The 27,765-nt window shown below is 39.9% G+C and overlaps 1 protein-coding gene across 1 annotated transcript in view; it reads left to right on the top strand.

Annotated features, from left to right (window-relative positions):
- The window catches only part of FREM2 (FRAS1 related extracellular matrix 2), a 185,789-nt gene extending 173,237 nt beyond the window's left edge, over positions 1 to 12,552 (top strand). The window contains exons 17-24 of the mRNA XM_063428970.1: positions 684 to 876; positions 1,532 to 1,636; positions 5,441 to 5,568; positions 6,769 to 6,903; positions 7,524 to 7,650; positions 8,715 to 8,902; positions 9,885 to 10,031; positions 11,199 to 12,552. Of these exons, the coding sequence (XP_063285040.1) occupies positions 684 to 876; positions 1,532 to 1,636; positions 5,441 to 5,568; positions 6,769 to 6,903; positions 7,524 to 7,650; positions 8,715 to 8,902; positions 9,885 to 10,031; positions 11,199 to 11,711 (1,536 nt within the window). The 3' untranslated portion in view covers positions 11,712 to 12,552. The remainder of the gene's footprint in view (positions 1 to 683; positions 877 to 1,531; positions 1,637 to 5,440; positions 5,569 to 6,768; positions 6,904 to 7,523; positions 7,651 to 8,714; positions 8,903 to 9,884; positions 10,032 to 11,198) is intronic.
- The last annotated feature ends 15,213 nt before the right edge of the window (positions 12,553 to 27,765 follow it).

Below are 27,765 nucleotides of genomic sequence, written 5' to 3'. Positions count from 1 at the left end.
GTGTCTCTGCATTGGATTGGCCATCGGCCAGATGATGTTGTGGAAGGAGGCACAAGCGGCAGTGCTAAGGGGGGAACCAAAATGAATCCGTATTCCTAATGCTATAGCGCTTAGCGTTCCTTTAACATTAACCAACCATAACTACCGTTCCAGGCTGGCTAATGACGCTGCCAGAGGTAAAGTTAAACCTGTGGCAGCACCTCATATATCTCTGTATGTGCAGAGTTTCCATTGAACTCCACAGTACTATGACAACATCAATTCACTGAAGTGGTCATGGTTCTTGAAGTAATCTTATAAGAGACCTATTTAGGAGTATCAATTGAAATGCTTGATTCTCTTAACAGAGTAATGATTCACTACTGAATGGTATTTTGTGTATAGATTTTAATGAAGGAATTGACATTCGGTAAGAAAAGTAAACCATTACTTTTCTTAGAGAATCCGACCCGAAGTGTTAGGTTCTTCAAAATTCTAACTTGTATTCCTGTCAAATCCTTTATAGAATGTTGAAATATATTGTTACTCAAATAATTGGCAATAGTTCAATTGTATAAAATGCCCCACTCTTTATTAAAATACAATTTATTTTCTTTTAACTATATCTAATATTAGACTATAAGAAGCCTATTGCTATCACAGTTAAATTGCTGCAGTAATGAAATAGTCTCTTTTGTTTAAAGGTCCTGAATCTCGTACAGTCCTACGTGACCTTGCGGGTACCGTTGTATGTATCTTATGTATTCCACTCTCCGGTGGGTGTTGGAGGATGGCAGCACTTTGACCTACATTCTGAGCTTCGTCTGACATTTGTGTACGACACTGCCATCTTGTGGAAAGATGGAATTGGCAGCCCTCCTGAAGCTGAACTGCAAGGTACATATATGGAACTAACAGGAAAGTCTGTACCATACTGTGATGATCAGTATAGAGTTTTTTTTTAAATAAAGAATACTTTGCTTTTGCATAAAGAGGCACTATGAAGATAACATTATTATTCTAGATTTTTATTTTTTTAGTACTTTCATTATAGTAGCTAAAGAGTAGCATTCTTCAATATATTCAAATCGAATAACAGCTGCCTTTTTAAAATAAGCCAGACATGTTCACTGATATTAATTCACTGTATTGGATATTATGGGAAATGTAATATTAGCGTGACCTTTAAGAAGGTAGCTGTCAAAGTAGCTGCTGATGTCAAAATTATATTGAAGTGTAACTTTGCTTACTTAAATATAAAATGTACATATAAATAGGAACATACAATAAGTATTAGCTAAAATAATGCGTTCCTTAAAATACTCTGTTCTTGCATTGTAACAATGACTTGGAATACATGTCAATGTGAAAATTACTTTAATTCTGAAGAAGTCAGAATTAAGTCATTGATCTTGATATTACAGAAAATGATGGTAAATCTAAAATAATTCTAAATGTTATACTTTCTTAAATGAATAATTATTGATATAGTGCAATATTGAGCGCAGTGTTACCAAACGTACTAATTGATTTTTTAAATTATTCTTTTTAGGATCTCTGTATCCAACCAGCATGCGCATTAATGATGAAGGGCGTCTGGTGGTTAATTTTAAAACGGAAGCTCGATTTAATGGTCTGTTTGTTATGTCACATTCTGGTAAGTATATTTTAACTTTAATAAAGTGTATAAAAGGAAACTAATAAGGCTTTTAAATTACTCAGTTTGTCATAGCTGTAGATATTTAAATGCAAAACAAAGGGAAATTTAAAAAAACAGAACTATGGCCTTGATACAAGCATGTACTAGTGTGCAGTTTGGAGTGATACTATGCCGGCCCCAACTCCCATTGTCCTCCTGTTCCAGACACTGAAAAGGTATGTGTCTCCTGATTTACATGACAGAGTTTGAAATACAAATGATATCTCTCTTATTTTGCCTTAGATTATAAAACAATATCTGTAGTCTGGAATGTTTCTTAAATAGAAAACACCAGTAAGGTGATTCCAGTAAGTCAACAATAGAATACATCGTTTTGTCAATATTGTGAAAGTAAGGAGCATGTTAAGGAAATGGCACATATATGGTGAATTTATAGTGATTATAATCAGCAAGCATATTACAGTTGTATTCTTGCCTATAAAACTAAATGTTAAAATCCATGAATTATTGAATCCAAGAATCACATCAAGCCTGTTGGCACTTGACACATCAAGCATGTACACAACGTTTCTGATAAGTCTGAAGAGAAACATCGATTTGGATCTGTTTTATTGTGAATATGGGGGTGATAGTGATTACTATGGGTAGCTGAAAAAGATGCAAAGAAAATCAATTTCATCCCCAAATGACAAAATGCTATATTACAGGAATAATATATTACATTTATTTATCGATGTTACCAAATGACCATTCTATAGTAAAGAAACATAGAAACATAGAAACATAGAATGTGACGGCAGATAAGAACCATTCAGCCCATCTAGGCTGCCCAATTTTCTAAATACTTTCATTAGTCCCTGGCCTTATCTTATAGTTAGGATAGCCTTATGCCTATCCCACGCATGCTTAAACTCATTTACTGTGTTAACCTCTACCACTTCAGTTGGAAGGCTATTCCATGCATCCACTACCCTCTCAGTAAAGTAATACTTCCTGATATTATTTTTAAACCTTTGTCCCTCTAATTTAAGACTATGTCCTCTTGTTGTGGTAGTTTTTCTTCTTTTAAATATAGTCTCCTCCTTTACTGTGTTGATTCCCTTTATGTATTTAAATGTTTCTATCATATCCCCTCTGTCTCGTCTTTCCTCCAAGCTATACATGTTAAGATCCTTTAACCTTTCCTGGTAAGTTTTATCCTGCAATCCATGAACCAGTTTAGTAGCCCTTCTCTGAACTCTCTCTAATGTATCAATATCCTTCTGAAGATACGGTCTCCAGTACTGCGTACAATACTCCAAGTGAGGTCTCACCAGTGTTCTGTACAATGGCATGAGCACTTCCCTCTTTCTACTGCTAATACCGCTCCCTATACAACCAGGCATTCTGCTAGCATTTCCTGCTGCTCTATTACATTGTCTGCCTACCTTTAAGTCATCAGAAATAATCACCCCTAAATCCCTTTCCTCAGATGTTGAGGTTAGGACTCTATCAAATATTCTGTACTCTGCCGTTGGGTTTTTACGTCCAAGATGCATTATCTTGCACTTATCCACATTATATGTCAGTTGCCACAACTCTGACCATTTTTCTAGTTTACCTTAATCATTAGCCATTTGGCTTATCCCTCCTGGAACATCAACCCTGTTACATATCTTAGTATCATCAGCAAAAAGACATACCTTACCATCAAGACCTTCTGCAATATCACTAATAAAAATATTAAAGAGAATTGGTCCAAGTACAGATCCCTGAGGTACCCCACTGGTGACAAGCCCAAGCTTCAAATATACTCCATTGACTACAACCCTCTGTTGCCTGTCACTCAGCCACTGCCGCACCCATTCAACAATATTGGAATCCAAACTTAAAGATTGCAGTTTATTGATAAGCCTTCTATGTGCAACAGTGTCAAAAGCCTTACTGAAATCTAGTTAAGCAATGTCTACTGCACCACCCTGATCTATAAATTTTAGTTACCCAATCAAAAAAATCAATAAGATTAGTTTCCATCACTTTTCCCACTACTGAAGTAAGGCTTACTGGCCTATAGTTGCCCGACTCCTCCCTATTACCTTTCTTGTGAATAGGCACAACATTCGCCAACTTCCAATCTTCTGGGACTACTCAGTGTCATTATGTACTGGGGTGTAACCAATCTATAATGGAGTGCTTTGACTTTTTCTATTTTCTAATATTACTGAATGATCATTTCATATTGGAGTGTTAATCAACATTCAATGTTACCGAATGACCATTCTATATTGATATGTTACTGAGTGACCAAAATGGAGTATTACTAAAGTGACCATTCCATATTAGAGTGTTACCAAAAAGACTCTTCCATATTGGAATGCTATCATGTGACCAGTCTATATTCTGAATAACCACTGCATTTTGGTGTGTTACAAAATGACCATTCAGTATAGAAAAAAATATATTAAATGACCATTCTCTAATGGAGTGTCAGCCAGTCCAAATTAGTGTCTTACTGAATGATCATTCCAAAATGGAGTGTTACTCAAGTGATTATTACATATTAAAGTGTTACTGAATGACCATCGCATATTGTAATGTTACCAAGGGACCTTTCAATTTTAGAATGTTTCCCAATGATCATTCCATATTGGAGTGTTTCTCAATGATCATTCTATATTGGAGTGTTTCCCAATGATCATTCTATATTGGAGTGTTTCCCAATGATCATTCCATATTGGAGTGTTTCCCAATGATCATTCCATATTGAAGTGTTTCTCAATTACCTTTTCATATTGGAATGTTTCCCAATGAAAATTCCATATTGGAGTGTTTCTTAAAAATTGCCATTCTGTATTACTTTTATGCTTTTCAACCATTAACCTCCCTGGCGGTATTCCCGAGCGTGACTCGGGGTTAATTTTCGCTGCCAGAAGCGGTAACCCCGAGTCACGCTCGGGGTAGATGAGATTTACTTACCTCCGCCGCGATCCGCTTCGGGAGGACTGCCTCACAGCCCAGGCAGCCCTCCCACGGCAAATCAGACCCCCGGGGGCCATGTGATCGCTCTCAAAGAGCGATCACATGGCCCTCTATAGCTGGCTGTGGATCTGCCAGCAGGGGGACTGTTTGAAATATCAGACAGTCCCCCTGCTGGTGGGAAGTATAAAAAAAATAAAAAAAGACAAGTGTAAAAATAAATTAAATATATTTATATATATATATATATATATGTATATATATTATATATATAATAGATGTACATATATATATATTATATATAAATACGTATAATTAAAATAATAAATAAATAAAATAATAAAATAAATAAATAAAATATTGAAACAAAATTTAATATAAATTATATATGCATATGTAATTTCATTCTAACTGTATTTTGTTATTAATATATATATATCGGTAACAAAATACACTTAGAATGACATTCTATATATATCTATATATATATAAAATACAAATAAGCACAAATATATATATATATAGATAAATACATATAATTACATAAAAGATTACATTAGTATACACGTAGAATTTAAATACCTATAAATGCATATATATTAAAATTCTACATGTATATTTAAATAATCTTTTAACGTAATTATGTGATTTGATTAATTAAAATTTGATCGACATGCCTGACATGGGGGCGGAACTGGGCGGGTAATTCAAATGCAAAAAAATGGTACCGCTTTTGGTACAAAATTCCTGACATAATCATACTGCCAGTGAGGTTAAAATGGATAAACATTGTATTTATGTATTTTAGGTGGATATTTAATAATAATGGTGTCTTCTTTTATCTAGCCACATTGATGAGTTCAATGATCATGTCAGTAGATCATCCAGGTCTTACATTTACACTCAGCCTTGTGCGGAGTGAGCCAACCTTTAACCAGCCTATTCAGCAGTGGAGCTTCGTCTCTGATTTTGCTGTAAGTAGATGACCAATACTTGCTTTTGTCTTCAGTAGCACAGATAAAGAACCTATGCGCTATGAACCCACCATATTCCACCAGATATGATACTACGATTACAAATATTTTAAATACTATTCAAATAAGCAGTCAAAAAAGAACATTGTATTGGGGCATAAGGGAGAGAATAGCTATTCATGTATGAAAAAGTTACATATTTTTTCTAAAATAAGTCAAGCAAATCATACTATATATTTACTTCCCAAACATTTTGGGATTTTATCTTCTTTTCTGATAGTATCTTCATCTGTTATAAAGTAATTGAATGAACCTGGTGAGATAAAATTGGAAGTTCACTGTGCAAGCATGCGTGAAGGTGTGTCAGGACATAATCTGAGCTTTATTCTTATGATGACTGGGTTCATGTCTTTGCTCACTGGCACCATTTTCATGATCAATAACGGAATAGATAATGTAAATACAGGTGTATGCAAAAATAAAAAAAACTCTATTTATGTATGGTACATCATTAAGAATTAGAAAAGGTAATGATTATGAAATCAGTTGGTTGGTACTGGAAAGTCCAGGTTCGACTCCTGGTCATTCCACCTTACTGGTAAGTGTTGCTGGCCATATTGTATACTTCAAATAGTCATAGATTGTAAGCTTGTTTCTTTACCCCCAAACACACCTTTTCTATAACTGTAAACCACTGCAAAATATGTTGGCGCTAAATAAATGCTAATAATAATCCCCATTGTAGCAAGGCAATATTACCCAGGATGTTCTCATTTTCAAATTCGTAGATTTCCTCAATTGTAATTTATCATTTCTCTAATCGTTCATATTTAAAGTTATGATTAATTATAGTCGCTCTCCATTCAAGTAACGCGTTTAGACTGGCCCATTTTCGTACTCATTTTTCACTTAATTAAGTTATTTTAATGTGATAACATGTTTAATATTGGTAATATTTTATTGCGGAAAATAAAGGTATCATTATTCTATGCTACAAAAAAAAGTATCATGATATTGTAAAGGATATCTATAATCTATACAGTTGAGTGGATACGCCAAAAATAAAAGTCTTCTTACATCATGGCTGCCATTCCACAAGTTCATCCAAGTCAGGCAACTTCTTTATTGTGTGAAACCATACAGAAGTATGAGTAATACCCACCAAAAAGATGTTGAAAATTGTTGTTTTGTCATCAATAGGTCAGAGACTACTCCGGAACATACACTGTGAAGCTCATTGCCTGCACTACTGCTCCATATCAGGAATACAATTTGCCACCTACCTGCAATCCACGGGAGCCTATAACCTTTGATGTTGATATCCGATTCCAACAGGTACAGCAAAGAAAAATAGAACTTCTTCTGGATTATAGGATTTAAACATCAAGCAACAGGGCATGATTTATTGTAAATTATACTTTAATAGATTCCGTTGTTCCACATCTGCTTACTGAAGCAGATGGTGATCTAGACAACCATGGGTCACATTAAGACAAGTTTGTAAAATGCTCTTTAGCAATATATGGGTAGGCACGGTGGTTGATGCTTTATACTAGCCTCATATCAAACTATATGGCTCTTCTGTAGATCAGAAGATCTAAACCACATACAACGTCCTATTCATATTATTATATCATATTATCCCAGAGAGCTTTTTAAACATCTGAAAAACCACTCAATAAAAAAGAGGACCCAAAGACCTCTTCAAATTCAATAACATTTATTTTCCTCAAAAATGAACAACATACGTCAATTGACATATAACAACATGAATGTTATTCAAAGGTTAAAGTAAATGATTTACTATATTGTACCCACACACCTTTCTCAGGTAAGTTCATAGGGATTTTATTACTTGTTTATTAAAATTTGAAGGATCATATTGTATGTTCAAGTTGTCAATGATCCATAAAGGGAGAACCAACATAATTTATAAATCCTCTAATATCTTCTAGGTGAGTGATCCAGTGGCCACGGAGTTCAGCTTGAATACACTGATGTTGCTTCTCTCAAAGAAATCTTTGTGGTTGTCTGATGGGTCCATGGGATTCGGACAGGAGAGCGACATAGCATTTTTAGAAGGTATGTCACAAGAAAACAATATTCAGAATTTTCTGAAAAAATAGTTTCACGTTGTTTACTTCCTTTTGGTACTTTGTAAGCTTTATTCAGCTGTGTAAAATGTGTAAAATAAACAATTGTCAGGGAAAGAATTTATGAGCTATTTAATGTTCTTTGACTCCGATTTAATATTTTTGGATACGTGTTTCAAATGATCCCAATCTGTTAGATACACATTTCCATTAGTTTATCTACAGAAGTCCCCATTAACGTCTATAGGAATGTTTGTACATAATTCATTTGAAAAGGTTTTCTAACAGATTGCGTTCATTTGAAAAGCGTATCCACAAAATATTAAATCAAGACCTTTGTCAGAAAAAAATAATGTCTGTCAATACCCTATGTACTAGCTAGCATATGTTTTTAATGATATAGGATACATCTATGTCCAAGAATAATAAATATTCTAAAGATTTTTAAAATAAAAATACGGACAATTGTATAGTTAGTGTGCCACATCATCACGTAGCATTGACCGTAAATTCTGAGGTCGTTTTTTGTCTATATAACAATTTCTTTGTTTCTAGTAAAATTATTACTAAGCATTTAATGTTTTGCAGTTGTGTCTGTAGTAGGCTGTAATTTGTATTTATATGCAAAGTATTATTTTTCAAATGCTTTTATAAACCACAAAAAAATGTCCTGCTGTCCTTTACAGAAGTCCATTTAACATACTTATGATAAATGTTCTGTTTTTTTAGCCAGACATTAGATATTTAAAGTAATCAGCTTATTTCTAACTGGCAGAAGGACGTGCATTGCTTTTACACCCATAACGTAGAAAAACCCACTATTCTCTATTAACATAGGGTCTTATCGAGCGAATGTAGTGGGAACTGTATAGGTGAAAAGCAAAGAAAAGAAATATTTTACATTCGGCGGAAATCTAAAAAACCTTGCAGAATCACAAAATGTGTTGCTAAAGTTCTAATTATGTCCATAGGATAGAAGTTGAAAGATACAATCTAGATTTGGATGGGTGGATCTCTCCTAACATTGAATGTGTATATTTCATTCGGTGGCAGGTGATGTAATTTATGGCCGCGTCATGGTGGACCCCGTACAGAACTTGGGAAATTCCTTTTACTGCAGTATTGAGAAGGTGTTCCTGTGCACAGGCGCTGATGGATACGTTCCAAAATACAGTCCAGTCAACAATGAATATGGCTGCCTAGCTGATTCATCTTCTCTGTTGCATCAGTTTAAGATTTTGGTAAGACATGACTTTCTATAATTTCCTTAACTAAAATTCATGTATTAACATTGAATAATCCATGAACATAATATAATTATTTTCTCTTTTGAATTGTTATTGAAAAATGTATTTTAAAAAATATTTGTAAGAATGGACATATCCGCCATCTACTTGTTATTTTGAAGTGGAAATACATTTGAAAGTTAATAGTGTAAGGGACCTTCCTCTGCCAAAATAAAAAGTCACTGTCAAGTAAATATGTCACATTTAAAAAAATGCATTTAATTATGGTTTAGTTTTTTTCCATTGAGGATAGATCTAAAAACAGCTTATTAAAGATGTAGATCTCTTGTCCATTGCTTTTGCATGTCCTCCCCTTCTAACCCTGTGGCTGTCCCCTTTGCAAGGCTGGTGCTCTGAGCAATTGCTGCCTATTGAGTTCAGCTCCACTGAGCTAAGCAAACCAGGACATTACAGGACCAGTTTTCTGCTTGAAAGTCAGAAGAGTGTAACAAGATTAATTTATAAAAGTGCCAATTTTGATAGAAATCTGCACGTTTTTGTAAAATGAAAAAAGAGGACCAACTATTTCTTCATAAAGCCATTCAGTAAGCTAAAGTGTTTTATTAATATGAGATGCTTAAAAAGGGTCAGAAATGGAATAACCAATTGGTGAGCACCCAGAGTTATCTGATATGTCCCACAAACTATATTTTTTACTGTTGTCCCATGCAGAGTTTCTTGCCAAATCTCGATAGTTTCCAGGTATTCTCACGCCATAGAACCCAAACGGAATGTGGTGGTGAGGTCTGTTAGTTTACTGTTTTAAGAATTCATAGAAGATCTTCTTTTGAACTAGTAACTGCTACATTAGTATTGTATCACTGTATCAATGTAGAATCCTTATGTAGAGATACATTAATGTTTTATTGATGTTTTCTTGTTTAGTTTTTTTTTTTTTTTTTATGTATGTATTAATGCTAGCTCTTCTTTAATGTAGGATAAAGCTCAGCCAGAGACTCAAGCTATAAAATTTGGAAGTGTGCAGTTTAATGCTAGATTGGCGGTGGATGATCCGGAAGCTTTACCATTAGTCAAACAACCTGGTTCTGATGGATTTAAGGTTGACTCTTCACCTCTTTTTCAGGTATGTGGTATTCGACAAACATCACTGCAATACCCTTGTGCCTGTTTAAGTACCTTCAACCCACTTACAGATAAAGAGCCGGAACATATAATCTGTAATACAAAGCCTTATTGCTGAGTACTTCCTTCAAAACCAAATGCTTTCAAGCAGGATAAATCAGAGTGACTGTCTCCTTGACCTTACTCTGCTACTATCTCACGAACAACTATTTATAATTCAAGCATATCCAGCAATAAGTATTTGGGTAGCATGTATTAAGACATAGGGAATGTTACATTATTTTTCCACATTTCAAAGTAAGTTCTCCTAGAAATATATGTATTGGCATGTGATCTATCAGCCACTTACACTCTTGAGCACAGAGGTAGCTGGTCAGAGTTTGGTTCAGAAGTCAATCTCTGCGCGATGTCATTTTTACACCAGACAATTTTTTTATGTTGCCATCAGTTTCTAGAAGAAATCAGGAATTAACTTAAAATGAGACATTCAGCACATCTTAAAGGAAAAAAAAACTATTAAATTGTGGTTTTCATATTAAAGGACCACTCTAGTGCCAGGAAAACATACTAGTTTTCCTGGCACTAGAGTGCCCTGAGCGTGCCCCCACCCTCAGGGACCCACTCCTGCCGGGCTCTGGGGGAAGGAAGGGGTTAAACTTACCTCTTTCTCCAGCGCCGGGTGGGGAGCTTTCCTCCTCCTCTCCTTCTTCCATGCGACGTCATCGGCTGAATGCGCATGCGCGGCAGGAGCCGCGCTCGCATTCAGCCGGTCGCATAGGAAAGCATTTACAATGCTTTCCTATGGACGCTTGCGTGCTCTCACTGTGAATTTCACAGTGAGAAGCACGCAAGCGCCTCAAGCGGCTGTCAATGAGACAGCCACTAGAGGTTTTGGAGGCTGGATTAACCCTCAGTATAAACATAGCAGTTTCTCTGAAACTGCTATGTTTATAAAAAAAAAAGGGTTAATCCTAGAGGGACCTGGCACCCAGACCACCTCATTAAGCTGAAGTGGTCTGGGTGCCTAGAGTGGTCCTTTAATGCTTTGATATTTTTACCAGCTAACAAAATGTATTTCTGGGGTTTGTTCTTGTGAGGTGCTTTGCAGAGTATCAATATTTGATTTCTTTTTTTTTTGTATTTTAAAACATTTGTCTTGGGTTTTCAGGTTTCCTTGGGTCGAGAATGGTATATTCATGCAATCTATACAGTAAGATCAAAGGCAAATGCCAACAGAGGCATTGGAAAAAGAAGTGTAGACACTCAATACCATTCAATAAGTGTTGCTGCTTCTTCAGAACTTTCAACGAATAAGCGGAGGAGGAGAGATATCAACGAAGCTCCTCCAGTCGCTGAAGAAATTGGTATTGAAAATAATCGAGGAACCAACATTCAACATATTGCCTTGGAATACAACAACAAAAAGCAGAACCTTCAAAAAGAGGTGAACATTGATGGAACAATCCCAAGAGAGGTTAATAACAAAGAAGACGAGGTCAGCATTGTCACCATTATGGTGGTCATTGCAGCAATACTTCTTCTAGCAATCTGTTTGATTACAATTGCTGTTTTACTTGTGAAGCATAAGAAGTCCAAAAAGAATGAAGAAGGAAGAGAGTCAGGGAGCAGTGAGCCCATGATGCCTCCTCGGGGATATAGTACAGACAGCTCAGAGGTTTGATGATCATGGACTTATGATCAAGTCAAACATGAGGGCCTCAAGAGACAAAGTGCAAATATCTTGCAGCAAACCCCATTCTATGCAGAAAAAAAGAACATTGTTTTCTTTACACACATTGCCTCTTTGTTAATCTTGTGTTGAACACCTTGTACATATGTGAAGTGTTCCAACCATCAGACGTACAAATGGGGCTCTCACTCCAAATCACCAAGTTTGTATTAAAGCAATCGTGACAACCTTATATCATGCACTGCACATGGAGAGGAGCTGAATAGAAACTTTATACGTGAAATGTGCTCTTGTATTTCTGTCTTTTTCTTTTTGTATTATTTAAATTTTAAAAAATGCAATGGTGCTGTCTAACTCATCTCTCAAACTCACAGAGAGAGAGAGAGGATTTATGTTTAGCAATATCGTGTTAACTTTGGAGGTTCAATGATGAAACTATACATTTCGAAAAAGTAATTATTTTCTGCTAAGGAACCTGATGTTGGAATGAAGAATCATAGGTATGTTTTTTGTATGGTTTTTTTTTTAGTAAAATCGATAACAAACATAAAAAGTGTTTGCACAGAGAAAGATATCACTAGGCATATTTAGTCAATGCCTGGGTTACATTTACATATCCCGTGAATAGATAAATACATTAAATTACAATAATTGTTCATTGATAAGTCTACGTCCAAGGGACTGCAAGGATTCATATTTTGTCTATACTCAATGCGTTGCACACCTCTAATTACTCAAAGCATTTAGTGTATTACCAGCAATGAATTATATCATATATGGTTATGAGCTAAACTATACATGTAATTGTCTAAGTAAAAACTATTTTCTGTAACTTTTTTGTTTTTCTGTATCAGCATTTTTTTTACTATCACTTTCATGTTTAGGTTCCTAACTTTAAACTTTGAAATATATCTACAAGAAGCCATGCAACAGATATGTCTGTCTTTTTCTCAGTATTGGTAAAATGTTAATTAAATCGACTTTTTGCTTTTTTTGATATCCTCATCCAAATATACTATTGCTCGGTGTTACTTGTAGCTATCTAAACTATAAAACAATGATGTAAAAACAAACTTTAATTGAAAAAGAGCTTCTGAAATGGATGCACTGTAATTCATGCTCTTTCTCTTTCGTGGCTAAAGGAATATTTTTTATTACAAAGCTTATTAACCCTTTCATCTATTTTGTAAGGTGCGTGTGTTGCTAATTTGTATAAGGGGCATGATTTTTTTACTTTGCACAAAGTCCCTCTGCTGCTGTCAAACACAGAGCATTACTTTAAACATTTTTGTTTAAACATTTTTTATGTCAGAGACACTTTTGATTTTTATTACAAGCAGTTCCCATTTTGGAGGCAAGTTTCATAGTTTTATGGCCTTTGATGCCTGTATTCTAGATATGTATACCTTGGCCAATACCAATATTTGAAGACAAAGAAATACTTCTAATTAAGCAGGATCTCCTTTTTTGATGAAAATACTGACAATGCTATTATATTATTATAGCTATCTCATAACTGTTTCTAAGTAATTTGAATGTCAAATACCTTCTCAGTAGTGATTCTAATCAAAACCTGCAATCAAATGTCCCATTGAATACTGATAAGTCTTTAAAGCACAAAGCATCTACTTTGGTCACTGTCGATTTAAACATAGAATGGTACAACACCATTTTTTTATCTTTAGAGTACCAGGGTGTGTGCACTGCTTTGGTTTAAAAAGGCTATATACCTCAAGACAGTTCTCAAAAGGTAAATGCAGATTGCCTAAAATCATTCTTTATCTACGTTTTGGTTGGTTGTCATAAGTTGACGGGTGGATTGGTAATTTTAGGTTGAAATTGTAAAGCTAGGGATTTATTTTTCCCACTCTACTAATTTGGTTACAATTTTGTATCTAGTTTATCAACGTTCCATTTTGTGAATATTAGCGCAATATATTGTTGTATATGCGACATAGAATTAGACATGATGTACACATACATAACACCTAACATTTCTGTCCGAGTAATGTCAGGTATTTAGTTTAGATTTAACAGGTATGATTACTTGAGACACAGGACAAGGTTCAGAAGAACTAAAAGTAGGATTGATTGCCATGGCACATTCTCAATGAACAAAAGATGAGCAATTTTGTCATCAGTAGCAGAAATTTGCATAATACATATATTTAGTTTTTTGGGGGAACAAGTAACTTATTTTGCAAATCGCTGAACCTCTTAAAAGATATGTTGGTATTTAATATAATTTTATTTTATTATCATGTGCACAATATATATAGCCGTCATGTAAAATGTTTGATTTCCGTGTAAAGTTCGTAGAGCACAGTGTGACTATAGAAGACTTCCAATTCACAACCAAATCCAGAATGTACGGTTTTATTCTTAACCCATTGTGTACATTTAGAAGGGAAGGGTGTACATTTACTACTCTGTCATTCAAAGCATTATGCATTAAACACTGATAAATCTAGACTTCAAATTTATTTAGGTTTCTCATATGTGTTGTGTTTGCCAACTGCCTACGTTATCAGTTTCATGTAACGTCCCAAATGTAATGGTTCCTTATATGTAAATCAAAGTTTCAGATCATGGTATCAATGTTACATAGTTCTTTTTGCCAACAGTTGTTTTTTTATAAATTATATATTTTTTTTCTACATTACAGTCATGATTTTTTACTTGTCTACTAAAAAGATAACGTTTAAGGCATTCTTTGCAGTCATTACAATCTGAAGACCGTGTATTATCGTACTTATTTCATGTTTGCCATTTTATACTGTTCTGCTGTTAAATGAATGGAAAGTTCCATTTTAGAATAAGATACTTTAAGATTGGATCGTTTTGATGGCATTGATCATCATTGGTCCTTAAGTAAGTTTTGTTTGAAGAGGTTATTTGACGCCTTAAGGACACATGACGGAAATACTCCGTCATTATTCCCATTTATTTCTGAAGTTGTGTCCTTAAGGGGTTAAATAATGGTAGAAACAACTATCATCATACAAAATAACTCTACGTAACAACTCACTGAATTCACGGTCTTCAGAAACAGACCTGTATCTGGGATCCAACGTGGTTTCCTGTGTCAGAAGTCTCCAAGTCTAAACTCTATGTTCACCACAAGTCCTATCTTTAGTTTTCCAATGTGTTGATTTAGAGATCAGGACTTGCCTCTTTATCTCACAAGCCTTAAAACCATATATATATTATGTTAACAGACATTGGGTGATATTTTCTTTTGATGAAATGCCAGTATTACTCTTTAGCTCTTCAGTGAGCAAGACATTTGTAACACGTGTCCAGCTGTATGCGGGTACCTGAAAGATCTACCTTGACATAGGTATTGGAAAACACACACTGGGTGATGCTTTTATTTGCGTTGCCATTTATTATTCTGTTTTCTAGAATATAATCATTGCTATTTTATTTTAGTTTTAAGTTGTTAGGACCATGGGATGTTCAGTTAATGTCCATACAACCAAATTTCTTTTATTGGTTATTCAAGGCCACAATTAGCCACAGAATGATCTATTCCACAAAGCTTCTATAATGTATGAAGAACCCATGCGTGATATTAAAACTTTAAATGAATTTCTAATGCAGATAAATGTTCACATATTGGCAAATAATCATATATCAGCTACCCTCTCAGTTTGGCTACTCTGGCCTTACATTTGATATTTACTTTGAATTTTCACTTTAGTTAATAACTCTGTAAGTAGGTATGCTGTATTTTTAATACGGTGGTACTGCATTATCAACACAGTACCTGTCTATTAGCAGTAATAGATGATACAACTATATAGGTAGCTAAATGCTGTAATTGAGTGATGAGATATTATTTAACTACTTGTGCTCCGTGAATTTTATTCACAAAGTGCAATATTAATAGGACATGGATTGAAAAGTGTTATTCTGTATAAGGAATGTAACACTTTAAAACTGCAATTCCTTTTAGTATTTAAAGAGGAGAGCAATCTACCATGAACAGTTGACTTTCCTTTTACAATTGTTGTCAGTCTTTCCTGCCATGAGTAGGGTTACTGTCGTATTCTCAGGAATAAGCTAGAATACAAAATGGGCTTCTGCCAAGACCTTATGAGATGCCTTCACTATGTTCTTATGCATGCACATTTAATTTACATCGAACGGTATATCTATTGGGCAAGAAGCTGCCAATGATATCCGTTGTCACAGAATGCGGATTGATAGGGAAGGGAACTAGGATCCATAAAAAGAGACGCGCATATATAATTGTACAGAATTTTAGTTTGACCATTCTGTGTTATATTGGTAAATTAAAAGGTACAGTAGCAGTTTAAAACATAGATTTTATAGGAAATGGCAGAACGCGGTCCTCACCACTGTTACAGAATATGTGGCTGTAGACAAAAGCATACTCCATAAAGCAGAAAAGGCTGCCAACATCTGTGCCTAGGATGCCCACAGGAACAAATGTCCAGCAGCCATGGCAGATGTTTGACCACTGTTTCTATAGCTTTCACCTATGTTTTATGTCTATGTGACAGAATTAAGATAAACATGTCAGTAAACTCTAGACAGGGTTTTGTTCCTATAAGCATCCCAGGTTTAAAAAGATTACTCCACACCACTTTTTTTTTTTTTGTGATTTTATATTTATTAAAATGCTCATTAAAGGACAACTGTCACTTCAAAACTATTTATTATAATAATACTTACATGAAGTTTTGAAAGAAATATATATTTTTAAAATTAAGCATATGTAAACATTTAGAATAACACATCCATACCTTAAGAATATGACAGAACCCTTCACTCATATAAATAACATCTATAGTTATCCCTGCTTCACTCTCCACACAGAAGCAGAGAAAACAATTGACTGTTGAGTTTCAAACACTGTCCAACCCAAGGTGTATGTATATGACCGAAGGATCCTGATATATACTAAAGCTAGGGATGGGTTTCTCAGGTTTTTTTTTTTTTTGCATATACTTCATGGAAAAACAACATCTAGTTACTTTCAAAACTTGATAAAATAATTATTATATTAAAAAGTAGTTTTGAGATGATAATTGTCTTTTAACGGAAAAGTATATATTTGAATACACCAAAGAAAAACAGAATATCTTATCCCCATAATAAATGTTTTATATGCTTACGTTTATGCATTTACAGTAAGTGCCTTTAAAAATGTGCCTGATCAGAAACAAATGTATCAATATTTTTTTTTACAGTTTTGATATATGATGTATTGTTCATTTTATTTGTATGACAATATTCAGTTTTATAATTCAATACATTGCATGTTAAAGTGTTTGACGAAAACAGAAACCTGAATTAAAGTAATAAGCAAACAATGTTCAGTGTTCAAATCTGAAATAAAATGACAATAAAACATGGACCTATAGTCACAATGGGGTCTACAATAAACTTTTGCTTTTTGTTTCAGTATTTTTCTTTTCTTCGTATCTTCTAGTGAACTATGTGTATTTGTTTGACTCTAAAACGTGAACACTTTGAAATGTTATATATTATAGTAAACAATGAAAAAGATTCAACAATGGTTAAGAGTTGTACAAACCGCTCCACCAGAGTCTTAGTGGTTGTCGGATACTACGGGGCATAACCCCAAAAAGCTAAATAGAGAAAGAAGGACTTAAAAAGTAGCAGATTAAATAAACCAGCCACCCATATAGACCGGGTATCCTTAAAGAGAAAATTGCTCTAAATTAAGTAGATGGACAATGTCTAAGTACAGAACAAAAAGGTAAAACTATCTAATCTTTATTGGTCCCTCATAAGGAACAAAAAATGTAGAAAAATGTATAATAAATATAAATGTGTACTAAATAGGTGATAAACACACAAAAACAATAGTGATAATAAATAATAAACAAATGTTAAAAAAAAATAGGACCAACTGTCCTCTCACTTTAATAGATCCAATTTATAACGTGGAAAGTGTCTAGATAATATGTTGCAAATAGTTGCATGAAAATAGATACTCTGTATAAACCACTAAATGGATCTTAGGGGGTACAGATAGATCTAATATAACCCCTATAGTGGGGAAAATGGTTATATAGACCCTCCGGGGGGATATGGAAGAGTATTAGGAAAACGGGTATGTGTGACAAAAAGGTGATCACACTCCCCAGATATTCTAAATCGATCTCAAGATTAGCACAGGAGGATTGGAATTAGCCGCAATTGTAATTCCCTGCAAAGAGAAATAAGATAATACTGTATACCGCTATAGTGAGATAAACTGCAGGTGAACCAGAAATAGGGTATAGGTGATGGTCGGTAGGTATATTAACCTAATAGCCGTAATTCGTCATAAAGCCGAGACGATATCAGAGCGTCTCGGAATGTTATAGGCAATTAGTATGACCAAAAACCCAAATCTCACCCTGCAGTTTATGTAATGCAGTATACTTCTGTATATATGAATAAGAGTTTATAGATGTTAGATACCGTGGAGCTTTACAAATATCTCATATCCTACAGTACTATAGGTGATTTGGGGTAAGGAATCCCTAAGTAAAAGTCTCCAGGTTATCAAATAAGTAGTACTAATACATAAACCAATCCCCACTGACAACCTCTAAATGAGAGGAAATAGAATGAGAGAAACCAGTGGTCCTAGTGTCGGCGATACCTTTTCGAAAGGCGAAAAGGTAAAGCCAAAACGCGCGTCGGGCCAATTTCTCCATTACTGCGGATGATTTTACACTAGGACCACTGGTTTCTCTCATTCTATGTCCTCTCCTTGAGAGGTTGTCAGTGGGGATTGGTTTATGTATTAGTACTACTTATTTGCATGTTTCGGCTTTATGACGAATTACGGCTATTAGGTCAATATACCCAGAGGCGGCTCTAGACTTTATGAGGCCTTAGGCGAAACGCAAACATGAGGCCCCACTAACAAAAAAGTGTCACATATACACATTGACGCACTGTCTACCTGTGTATGTGCCTGAGAGTGTGTCTGACAGAGAGTATCCTTGTGTGTGCGAATGTATGTCTCTGTGAGCATGTTTGTGTTTTTGTCTGAGACCCTATGTGTATGGGGTAGCTGATGGTGAGAGGGAGCGGGGGGTGTGATGGTGAGAGGGAGTGGACGGTGATGGTGAAAGGGAGCGGGGGGTTGATGGTAATGTGAGAGGGAGCAGGGGGTGATAGTAATGTGAGAGTGAGAGGGGTTAATGTGAGAGTGAGAGGGGTTAATGTGAGAGTGAGGGGGTTAATGTGAGAGTGAGGGGGTTAATGTGAGAGTGAGGGGGTTAATGTGAGAGTGAGGGGGTTAATGTGAGAGTGAGGGGGTTAATGTGAGAGTGAGGGGGTTAATGTGAGAGTGAGAGGGGGTAATGTGAGAGTGAGAGGGGGTAATGTGAGAGTGAGAGGGGGTAATGTGAGAGTGAGGGGGGTTAATGTGAGAGTGAGGGGGGTTAATGTGAGAGTGAGAGGGGGGTAATGTGAGAGTGAGAGGGGGGTAATGTGAGAGTGAGAGGGGGGTAATGTGAGAGTGAGAGGGGGGTAATGTGAGAGTGAGAGTGGGGTAATGTGAGAGTGAGAGGGGGGTAATGTGAGAGTGAGAGGGGGGTAATGTGAGAGTGAGAGGGGGGTAATGTGAGAGTGAGAGGGGGGTAATGTGAGAGTGAGAGGGGGGTAATGTGAGAGTGAGAGGGGGGTAATGTGAGAGTGAGAGGGGGTAATGTGAGAGTGAGAGGGGGTAATGTGAGAGTGAGAGGGGGTAATGTGAGAGTGAGAGGGGTAATGTGAGAGTGGGGGGGGTAATGTGAGAGTGGGGGGGGTAATGTGAGAGTGGGGGGGTAATGTGATGCTGAGGTGTGGTGAAGCTGAGGGTGGGGTGATGGTGAGGGTGGTGGGGGTGATGAGGCTGAGGGTGGTGGGGTGAGGCTGAGGGTGGTGGTGGGTGTAGCTGAGGGTGGTGGGGGTGATGGTGGGGAGGGGTGATGGTGGTGGGGGTGATGGTGGTGGGGGTTAAGCTGAGGGTGGTGGGGGGTGAGGCTGAGGGTGGTGATGGTGGGTGATGGTGGTGGGGAATGAGGCTGAGGGTGGTGGGGGGTGAAGCTGATGGTGGTGGTGGGTGTAGCTGAGGGTGGTGGGGGTGAGGCTGAGGGTGGGGAGGGGTGATGGTGAGGGTGGTGGGGGTGATGGTGGTGGGTGGTGAGGCTGAGGGTGGTGGGGGGTGAGGCTGAGGGTGGGGATATGGTGGTGGGGGTGAGGCTGAGGTGATGGTGGTGGGGTGAGGCTGAGGGTGGTGGGGGTGATGGTGGTGGGGGTTAAGCTGAGGGTGGTGATGGTGGGTGATGGTGGTGGGGAATGAGGCTGAGGTTGGTGGGGGGTGATGGTGACGGTGGTGGGGGGGCGAAGCTGATGGTGGTGGTGGGTGTAGCTGAGGGTGGTGGGGTGAGGCTGAGGGTGGTGGGGGGTGAGGCTGAGGGTGGGGAGATGGTGGTGGGGTGAGGCTGAGGGTGGTGGGGGTGATGGTGGTGGGGGGTGAAGCGGAGGGTGGTGCGGGGTGATGGTGGTGGTGGGGGGTGAGGCTGAGGGTGGTGGGGGTGATGGGGGTGAGGCTGAGGGTGGTGGGGGTAATGGTGGTGGGGGTGAGGCTGAGGGTGGTGGGGGGTGATGGTGGTGGGGGTGAGGCTGAGGGTGGTGGGGGGTGATGGTGGTGGGGAGTGAGGCTGAGGGTGGTGGGGGGTGATGGTGAGGGTGGGGGTGAGGCTGAGGGTGGTGGGGGGTGATGGTGAGGGTGGTGGGGGGTGATGGTGAGGGTGGGGGGTGAGGCTGAGGGTGGTGGGGTTGATGGTTTTGGTGGGTGAAGCTGAGGGTGGTGGGGGTGATGGTGGTGGGGGTGAGGCTGAGGGTGGTGGGGGTGAGGCTGAGGGTGGTGGGGGGTGATGGTGGTGGGGGTGAGGCTGAGGGTGGTGGGGGTGATGGTGAGGGTGGTGGGGGGTGATGGTGAGGGTGGGGGGTGAGGCTGAGGGTGGTGGGGTTGATGGTTTTGGTGGGTGAAGCTGAGGGTGGTGGGGGTGATGGTGGTGGGGGTGAGGCTGAGGGTGGTGGGGGTGAGGCTGAGGGTGGTGGGGGGTGATGGTGGTGGGGGTGAGGCTGAGGGTGGTGGGGGGTGATGGTGGTGGGGGGTGAGGCTGAGGGTGGTGGGGGTGATGGTGGTGGGGGTGAGGCTGAGGGTGGTGGGGGTGATGGTGGTGGGGGTTGAAGCTGAGGGTGGTGGGGGTGATGGGGGGTGAAGCTGAGGGTGGTGGGGGTGATGGTGGTGGGGGGTGAGGCTGAGGGTGGTGGGGGGTGATGGTGAGGGTGGGGGGTGAGGCTGAGGGTGGTGGGGGTGATGGTGGTGGGGGTGAGGCTGAGGGTGGTGGGGGTGAGGCTGAGGGTGGTGGGGGGTGATGGTGGTGGGGGGTGAAGCTGAGGGTGGTGGGGGTGAGGCTGAGGGTGGTGGGGGGTGAAGCTAAGGGTGGTGGGGGTGAGGCTGAGGGTGGTGGGGGTGAGGCTAAGGGTGGTGGTGATGGTGGTAAGCCTGAGTTTGGTGGGGGGTGATGGGGAGGGAGAGCCTACCTTTCCCTGGTGGTCCAGTGGGCTCCCTGGTGGTCCGGTGGCCCCTGCTCCCGGTCTGCAGCTCCACAGAGCTGCAGACCGTGGAATCTCGCGAGATTTCAGAGCGTTGCCGTGGTAACCCGCGGCAACGCTCTGATTGGCCAATTCTCGCGAGTCACATGGTCTGCAGCTCTGCACACTGCGGAGCTGCAGACCAGTGTCTGCGGTGGCCGGCCTGGCAGCCAGGAGGGGCCTCGCACCCGGCAGCATACCGGGCAAGCCGCCGGGCCCCCTCCTGGTGTCAGGTCCTCGGTCACTGACCGAGGACCTGACACACTCTGCCAACAGGCGGTTTAGGCGGCCGCGAGGCCCCAGCCAGCGCGAGGCCTTAGGCGGCCGCCTAAACCGCCTAATTAGAGAGCCGCCTCTGAATATACCTACCGACCATCACCTATACCATATTTCTGGGTCACCTGCAGTTTATCTCACTATAGCAGTATACAGTATTATCTTATTTCTCTTTGCAGGGTATTACAATTGTGGCTAATTTCTATCCTCCTGTGCTAATCTTGAGATCTATTTAGAATATCTGGGGAGTGTTATCACCTTTTTGCCACAAATACCCATTTTCCTAATACTCTTCCATATCCCCCCAGAGGGTGTATATAACCATTTTCCCCACTATAGGGGTTATATTAGATCTATCTATACCCCCCTAAGATCCATTTAGTGGTTTATACAGAGTATCTATTTTCATGCAACTATTTGCAACATAATATCTCGACACTTTCCACGTTATAAATTGGATCTATTACAGTGAGAGGACAGTTGGTCCTATTTTTTAACATTTGTTTATTATTTATTATCACTATTGGTTTTGTGTGTTTATCATCTAGTTAGTACACATTTATATTTATTATACATTTTTCTACATTTTTTGTTCCTTATGAGGGACCAATAAAGATTAGATAGTTTTACCTTTTTGCTCTGTACTTAGACATTGTCCATCTACTTAATTTAGAGCAATTTTCTCTTTAAGGATACCAGGTCTATATGGGTGGCTGGTTTATTTAATCTGCCACTTTTTTAGTCCTTTCTCTATTATAAAAAAGAAAGTTGGATACCCAAAATGTAAACAACTAGGGGGTGTGTCCCAGGGGCGACCTGAACAGGGGGTAACCCTCACATAAGTGTATAAATAGAAAAGCAGACTTGGTAAGTCAGAACAGGTAGGGCGCCCTCTAATTGATAACTATACATATGTACAAAGAATATTAAAACATAGCTTTTAATAGTTACTGTAATAAAATAGTTTTGCCTGCAATAGGAAACTTGAAAAGAAAAAAGAAAATTTGTAAAAACACAGGAGGATGTAACAAACGAGAACGTGCCTGGACAGGGATAAACGTCCTCAGGGAGTCACCCTGAGAATATGACAAGGAAGTCCCCCTATCCTGTGGGGTCCGTCACTCAGCACTAGTGCTTCAGGGAAATGTCCTTGATATGGAACAATTCCTACCACTGGTGCCCTAGTCACACCCTTCAAAAACCTCCCTGACTATAATCAAAGCAACTTCTATAAGCTTAGGAGAGTTGCAAATAGTAGTCTATTAGGGGGAAAAAGGTGTAGCAAAAAAGGTAGTGGGTGAAGTCTATATACAGTGAGATCAGCCCCTAGTCAAAATCCGACAGCTAAGTGGATACAGTGTAGCAGGTTGTGTAGCAGCTGCTTGAACACTGTATCTAGGGGAGGGGAGCAATTGAGGAAAAAACGGTGTGGCACAAAAAAATAGGAAGGTAGCCCTAGAGATGAATTGTACAGCGGCACACCCAATCTGACGAAAATATATGTATATAAATTCCCCGTCAAACCACACCTTTACCCTATCCTCCCACTCTCTACTCTAATAGATCTTGGCAAAAAAATGTATCAAAGAAAGGCTGGCTGGCTAGTCATGCAGAACTCTAATGCTAATAGGCTTCCAGGTTCACAGACATCCTTCCTGCCTTCTACCTTAGTAATTCGACAGCCAGATATATACAGTGTAGCAATTTGCGTAACAGCTGCTTTGAACACTGTATCTAGGGGAGGGGAGTAGTAGAGGGGAGTCTGGTGTGGCACAGTAAACTTGTGAATTCGGAGATGGTCCTAGAGGCAAACTAATCAGGAACATACACAGTCTGACGAAAAAGATCCGAGGTTCCCCGTCAAACCACACCTTCACCCTACCCTCCCACTCACTCCTCTAATAAATCTTAGCACAAAAGTCAAGGAAAGACTAGCTTGTGAATCATGCTGAACTATGATAGGTTTCCAGGTTCTCAAACATCCCTCCTGCCTGCTACCTAACACGTGTTTCGGCGCTGCTAAACGCGACTTCTTCTGAGGTATAACAGGTGATGTGGGCATCGGGGGCTCCTTAAATAGCCCTCTGCACTTGGTTAAGACTGGGGGCGTGTGTATTGCGTTCGCGCCGAAAACGGCCGAAATCAGTCAAGGCCCTCCCCCAGTGATGATCCGTCATCTGATAGGTCAGTGCTGGTTGAATGAATGATGCCATTATTAACTCTCTAAGTGCCGAAATTACCGTGGTGTGTGAGTTAGATACAGTGTATCTGTATCTTTGGATCTACAAATCTGGGATAATAATGTACCCAGGGGGGAAAAAATACAGTCGGGATATAACTTAAAGGGGCATATGTGGCCCACATAATAGAAGGCAGTCCATAATGATTCCCTTGGTGGATTGCACGGACTAAAGTCCAAAATTCAATACGTTCATAGGTTAGAGCTGGAACTAGATAAAGTGTCAACCGATCTATGAAATATCCATATCCCATGATTGTACATGTTAAGTAAGCACGGTTTTGGTACCTGAGAGAGAAATAAAACTATTAATGTGATTTAGACAGTAGCCAAGTTGCTGATGATAGTGGCCATAGGTTTAGTGCATCATTTACCAGTCACCAAACTTAATCCTAAGATCAGGGTACTTAATCAGATGAGGATGATTAGATAGTTATAAATGAAAGAGTGCATATATTTTCAGGGTTAAGAGAGCCACCGATGCACTTAAACCAATAAGAAAAATAAATGATTAAGAAATATATACAGTGTGAATGAAAAATGTACATATATAATACAATTGTATGAGTATTTAACCTGGTGCCATTAATGTTTCAATATTTTTCAATAAAGGGGGTGAATGTAAACCCCTCATTCAACCCATTGGGGGCCAAAGTTTTGAATTTATAGATCCAGTAACACTCTCTTTTGAGGAGGGTATGATCCAGATCCCCTCCTCTGCGACCTAGAGACACTTTCTCAATCCCAGCAAATCTAGTACCTTCGGGGTTACCGGCAGGGCCGTCTTTAGCGCGGGGCAAACGGGGCAGCTGCCCCGGGCCCAGTTGCTCCTGGGGGGCCCAGAGCAGCTGCTCCGTGGGCCCCGCGATTTGGGCAGCCCCCCTTGGACCCGGTGGTGCGGCTGCATAGAGCCGCACCATCCCGCATGCTAAAGAGGGCCCCCGGGTGGCCCATGCACTAAGGGCCACCCGGTGAGCATGTGTCAGCAGGGGCCCGGTCGGGAGCTGTTACGCTTAAAGAGTGCGACTGGGCCGCTTCCTGTTCGTCAGCCGGCTGGGAGGAAGTGAGTGCCGCGCGTCACTTCCTCCCACCGGAGATCAGAGCCGCACAGGAGGAGAACGGCAAGGAGGAGGGGAGTTTCAGAGGAGAACTCCCAACTGCCTCAGCCTGCCACTGTTCCCCAGGGAAACCACCCTCCAGAAAAGGTAAGGGTGGTTGGAGGGTGGCTAAATGTATGTCAGTATGTTTGTGTGTGTATGTCTGTCTGTGTTTCAGTGTATCTGTGTGTGTATATCAGTATGCCTGTGTGTGTCAGTATGTCTGTGTGTGTGTCAATACTTCTGTCAGAGTGTGTGTCAATACTTCTGTCAGTGTGTGTGTCAGTATGTCTGTGTGTGTCAGTATGTCTGTGTGTGTGTGTGTCAGTATTTCTGTCTGTGTGTGTGTCAGTGTGTGTGTGTGTGTCAGTATTTCTGTCTGTGTGTGTGTGTCAGTATGTCTGTCTGTGTGTGTGTTAGTATGTCTGTCAGTGTGTGTGTCAGTATGTCTGTCTGTGTGTGTGTCAGTATGCCTGTGTGTGTCAGTATGCCTGTGTGTGTCAGCATGTCTGTGTGTGTGTCAATACTTCTGTCAGTGTGTGTGTCAGTATGTCTGTGTGTGTGTCAGCATTTCTGTCTGTGTGTGTCAGTATGTTTGTGTGTGTGTGTGTCAGTATGTCTGTGTGTGTGTGTCAGTATTTCTGTCTGTGTGTGTGTGTGTCAGTATGTCTGTGTGTGTGTGTGTGTCAGTATTTCTGTCAGTGTATGTGTCTGTGTATGTGTGTGTATTAGTATGTCTGTCTGTGTGTGTCAGTATGTCTGTGTGTATGTCAGTATGCCTGTGTGTGTCAGTGTGTCTGTGTGTATGTCAGTATGCCTGTGTGTATCAGCATGTCTGTGTGTGTCAGTATATCTGTCAGTGTATGTGTCTGTGTGTATGTATGTGTGTCTGTGTGTGTGTCAGTATGTCTGAATGTGTGTCAATATGTCTGCCAGTATATATTTGTGTGTCAGTGTATGTGTGTGTAAGTATGTATCTGTGAATGTTTTAATATGTCTGTCTGTGTGTGTGTATGTGTCAATATGTCAGTGTGATTGGGGGTTGGGCGTAATTGGGGGTTGGTGGATTGAGAGGGTCGCACGGCCGAGGGGGCCCAACAAAATTCTTTGCCCAGGGTCCTATTCATATTATAGACGGCCCTGGTTACCGGAGTGTTGGTTTCTTATGTGCCTCGCCACTGGGGTGTCCCTCTGGTTTCTCACGGAGTGTATGTGCTCCATGATCCGCCTTTTGAAGGGGCGAATCGTTTTGCCCACATACCTGAGACCACATGCACAGATTATAAGATAGACAAGGCCTTTCGTATTGCAGTTAAAGAACTGCTTAACATTGCAGACCATCTGATCACGTGAATCTGTGAGAAGTTTGGAGTCCTTGCAGATGTATCTGCATGCCACACATTTCCCACATTTGTAGGTCCCTTGTACGGAAAGCCAGTTGTGACCCGGTTTTGTGGAAGAGAAGTGACTAGGCACTAGCATTTCTTTGAGATTTCTGCCTCTCCGGGCTGTAAGGGATACATAAGGGATCACAGCCCCTTTGAAGTGGGGATCTTGAGAAATGAGTGGCCAGAATCTGCCCAGAATCTTCTTTGCCTGATCCCACCCTGAATCGAAATTCACAATGCAACGAATAGGTACTTGTTCATTGGGAGTCGGTTTATCTTTGAGGAGTTCTGTTCTATCACTCTGTAGCGCTCTCTGGTATGCTTGCTTTAGGCAGCGATTAGGATATCCTCTCTCCTTAAACCTGATTTTAAGGGATTTGGCCTGGGAGATGAATTCATCTGTGCTTGAACAGTTCCTCCTCAAACGGAGGTATTGTCCAACAGGTATGCCTCTCTTTAGTGTGGTTGGGTGGTGACTTTCCCACCTCAACATAGTATTGGTTGAGGTGGGTTTCCTGTATAGTGTTGTCTCAATGGTCTGTTGAGGGGTGGTACTGAATGTGCAATCGAGGAAGTTGAGGGATGAGCCCCCTATTTCCATTGTGAACTTCAAATTAAGGTCATTGCAGTTCAGATTCTCCACAAACGTCGTGAAGTGTTCCCTTGTGCCCGTCCAGACCACCAGGACGTCATCTATATACCTCTTCCACATGAAAATATACTTGGTGTAATCAGTATTTCGGTCGGTGAAGACCACATTTTCCTCCCACCAGCCCAGGTGCAGGTTGGCATAAGATGGGGCACAAGATGTCCCCATAGCTGTTCCCTGCACCTGGTGGTAGTAGAGGCCATCGAAGATAAAGAAATTGTGGGTCAAGACAAAGTGTAACAGATTCAGTGCAAAGGAGGTATGGTGCTGGTGTTCAGACACACGTGTTTCCAGGTAGTGTTTAGTGTGTCTTAACCCAAGGGAGTGTGGAATGGATGAGCACAGTGCCTCAACATCTAGGCTACACAGGATTGCATCTGCTGGTAGACTGGTAGAGGCTAGACACTTAAGGGTATCTTTGGTGTCCCTAAGGTAAGAGGGTAACTTCTCTACAAAGGGACGAAGGATCTTATCTAGGTAGATACTGGCCTTGCATGTTATATTGTTAGAACCGGACACTATGGGTCTGGCTGTTAGATTTTCGTATTGCTTAAGCACTTTTGGTAGGCAATAGAAAGTGGACACCGTTGGGCTTTTAACATAGATGAATGTATGTTCATCTTTTGTCAGAACTTCATCATCAAAAGCACTGTCCAGGAGGTGTTTTAGAGTCGACAAGAACTTGGTTGAGGGATCTGTGGGTAATATTTGGTAGGTGGTACTGTCTTTAAGAATATTTTGTGCTAAGATTTAT

Source organism: Pelobates fuscus, chromosome 1 (assembly GCF_036172605.1).
Source record: "Pelobates fuscus isolate aPelFus1 chromosome 1, aPelFus1.pri, whole genome shotgun sequence".
In the NCBI taxonomy this organism is placed as follows: Eukaryota; Metazoa; Chordata; class Amphibia; order Anura; family Pelobatidae; genus Pelobates; species Pelobates fuscus.
The sequence above is the reverse complement of the archived record's forward strand: the minus strand, read 5'-3'. Positions and strand labels throughout refer to the sequence as shown.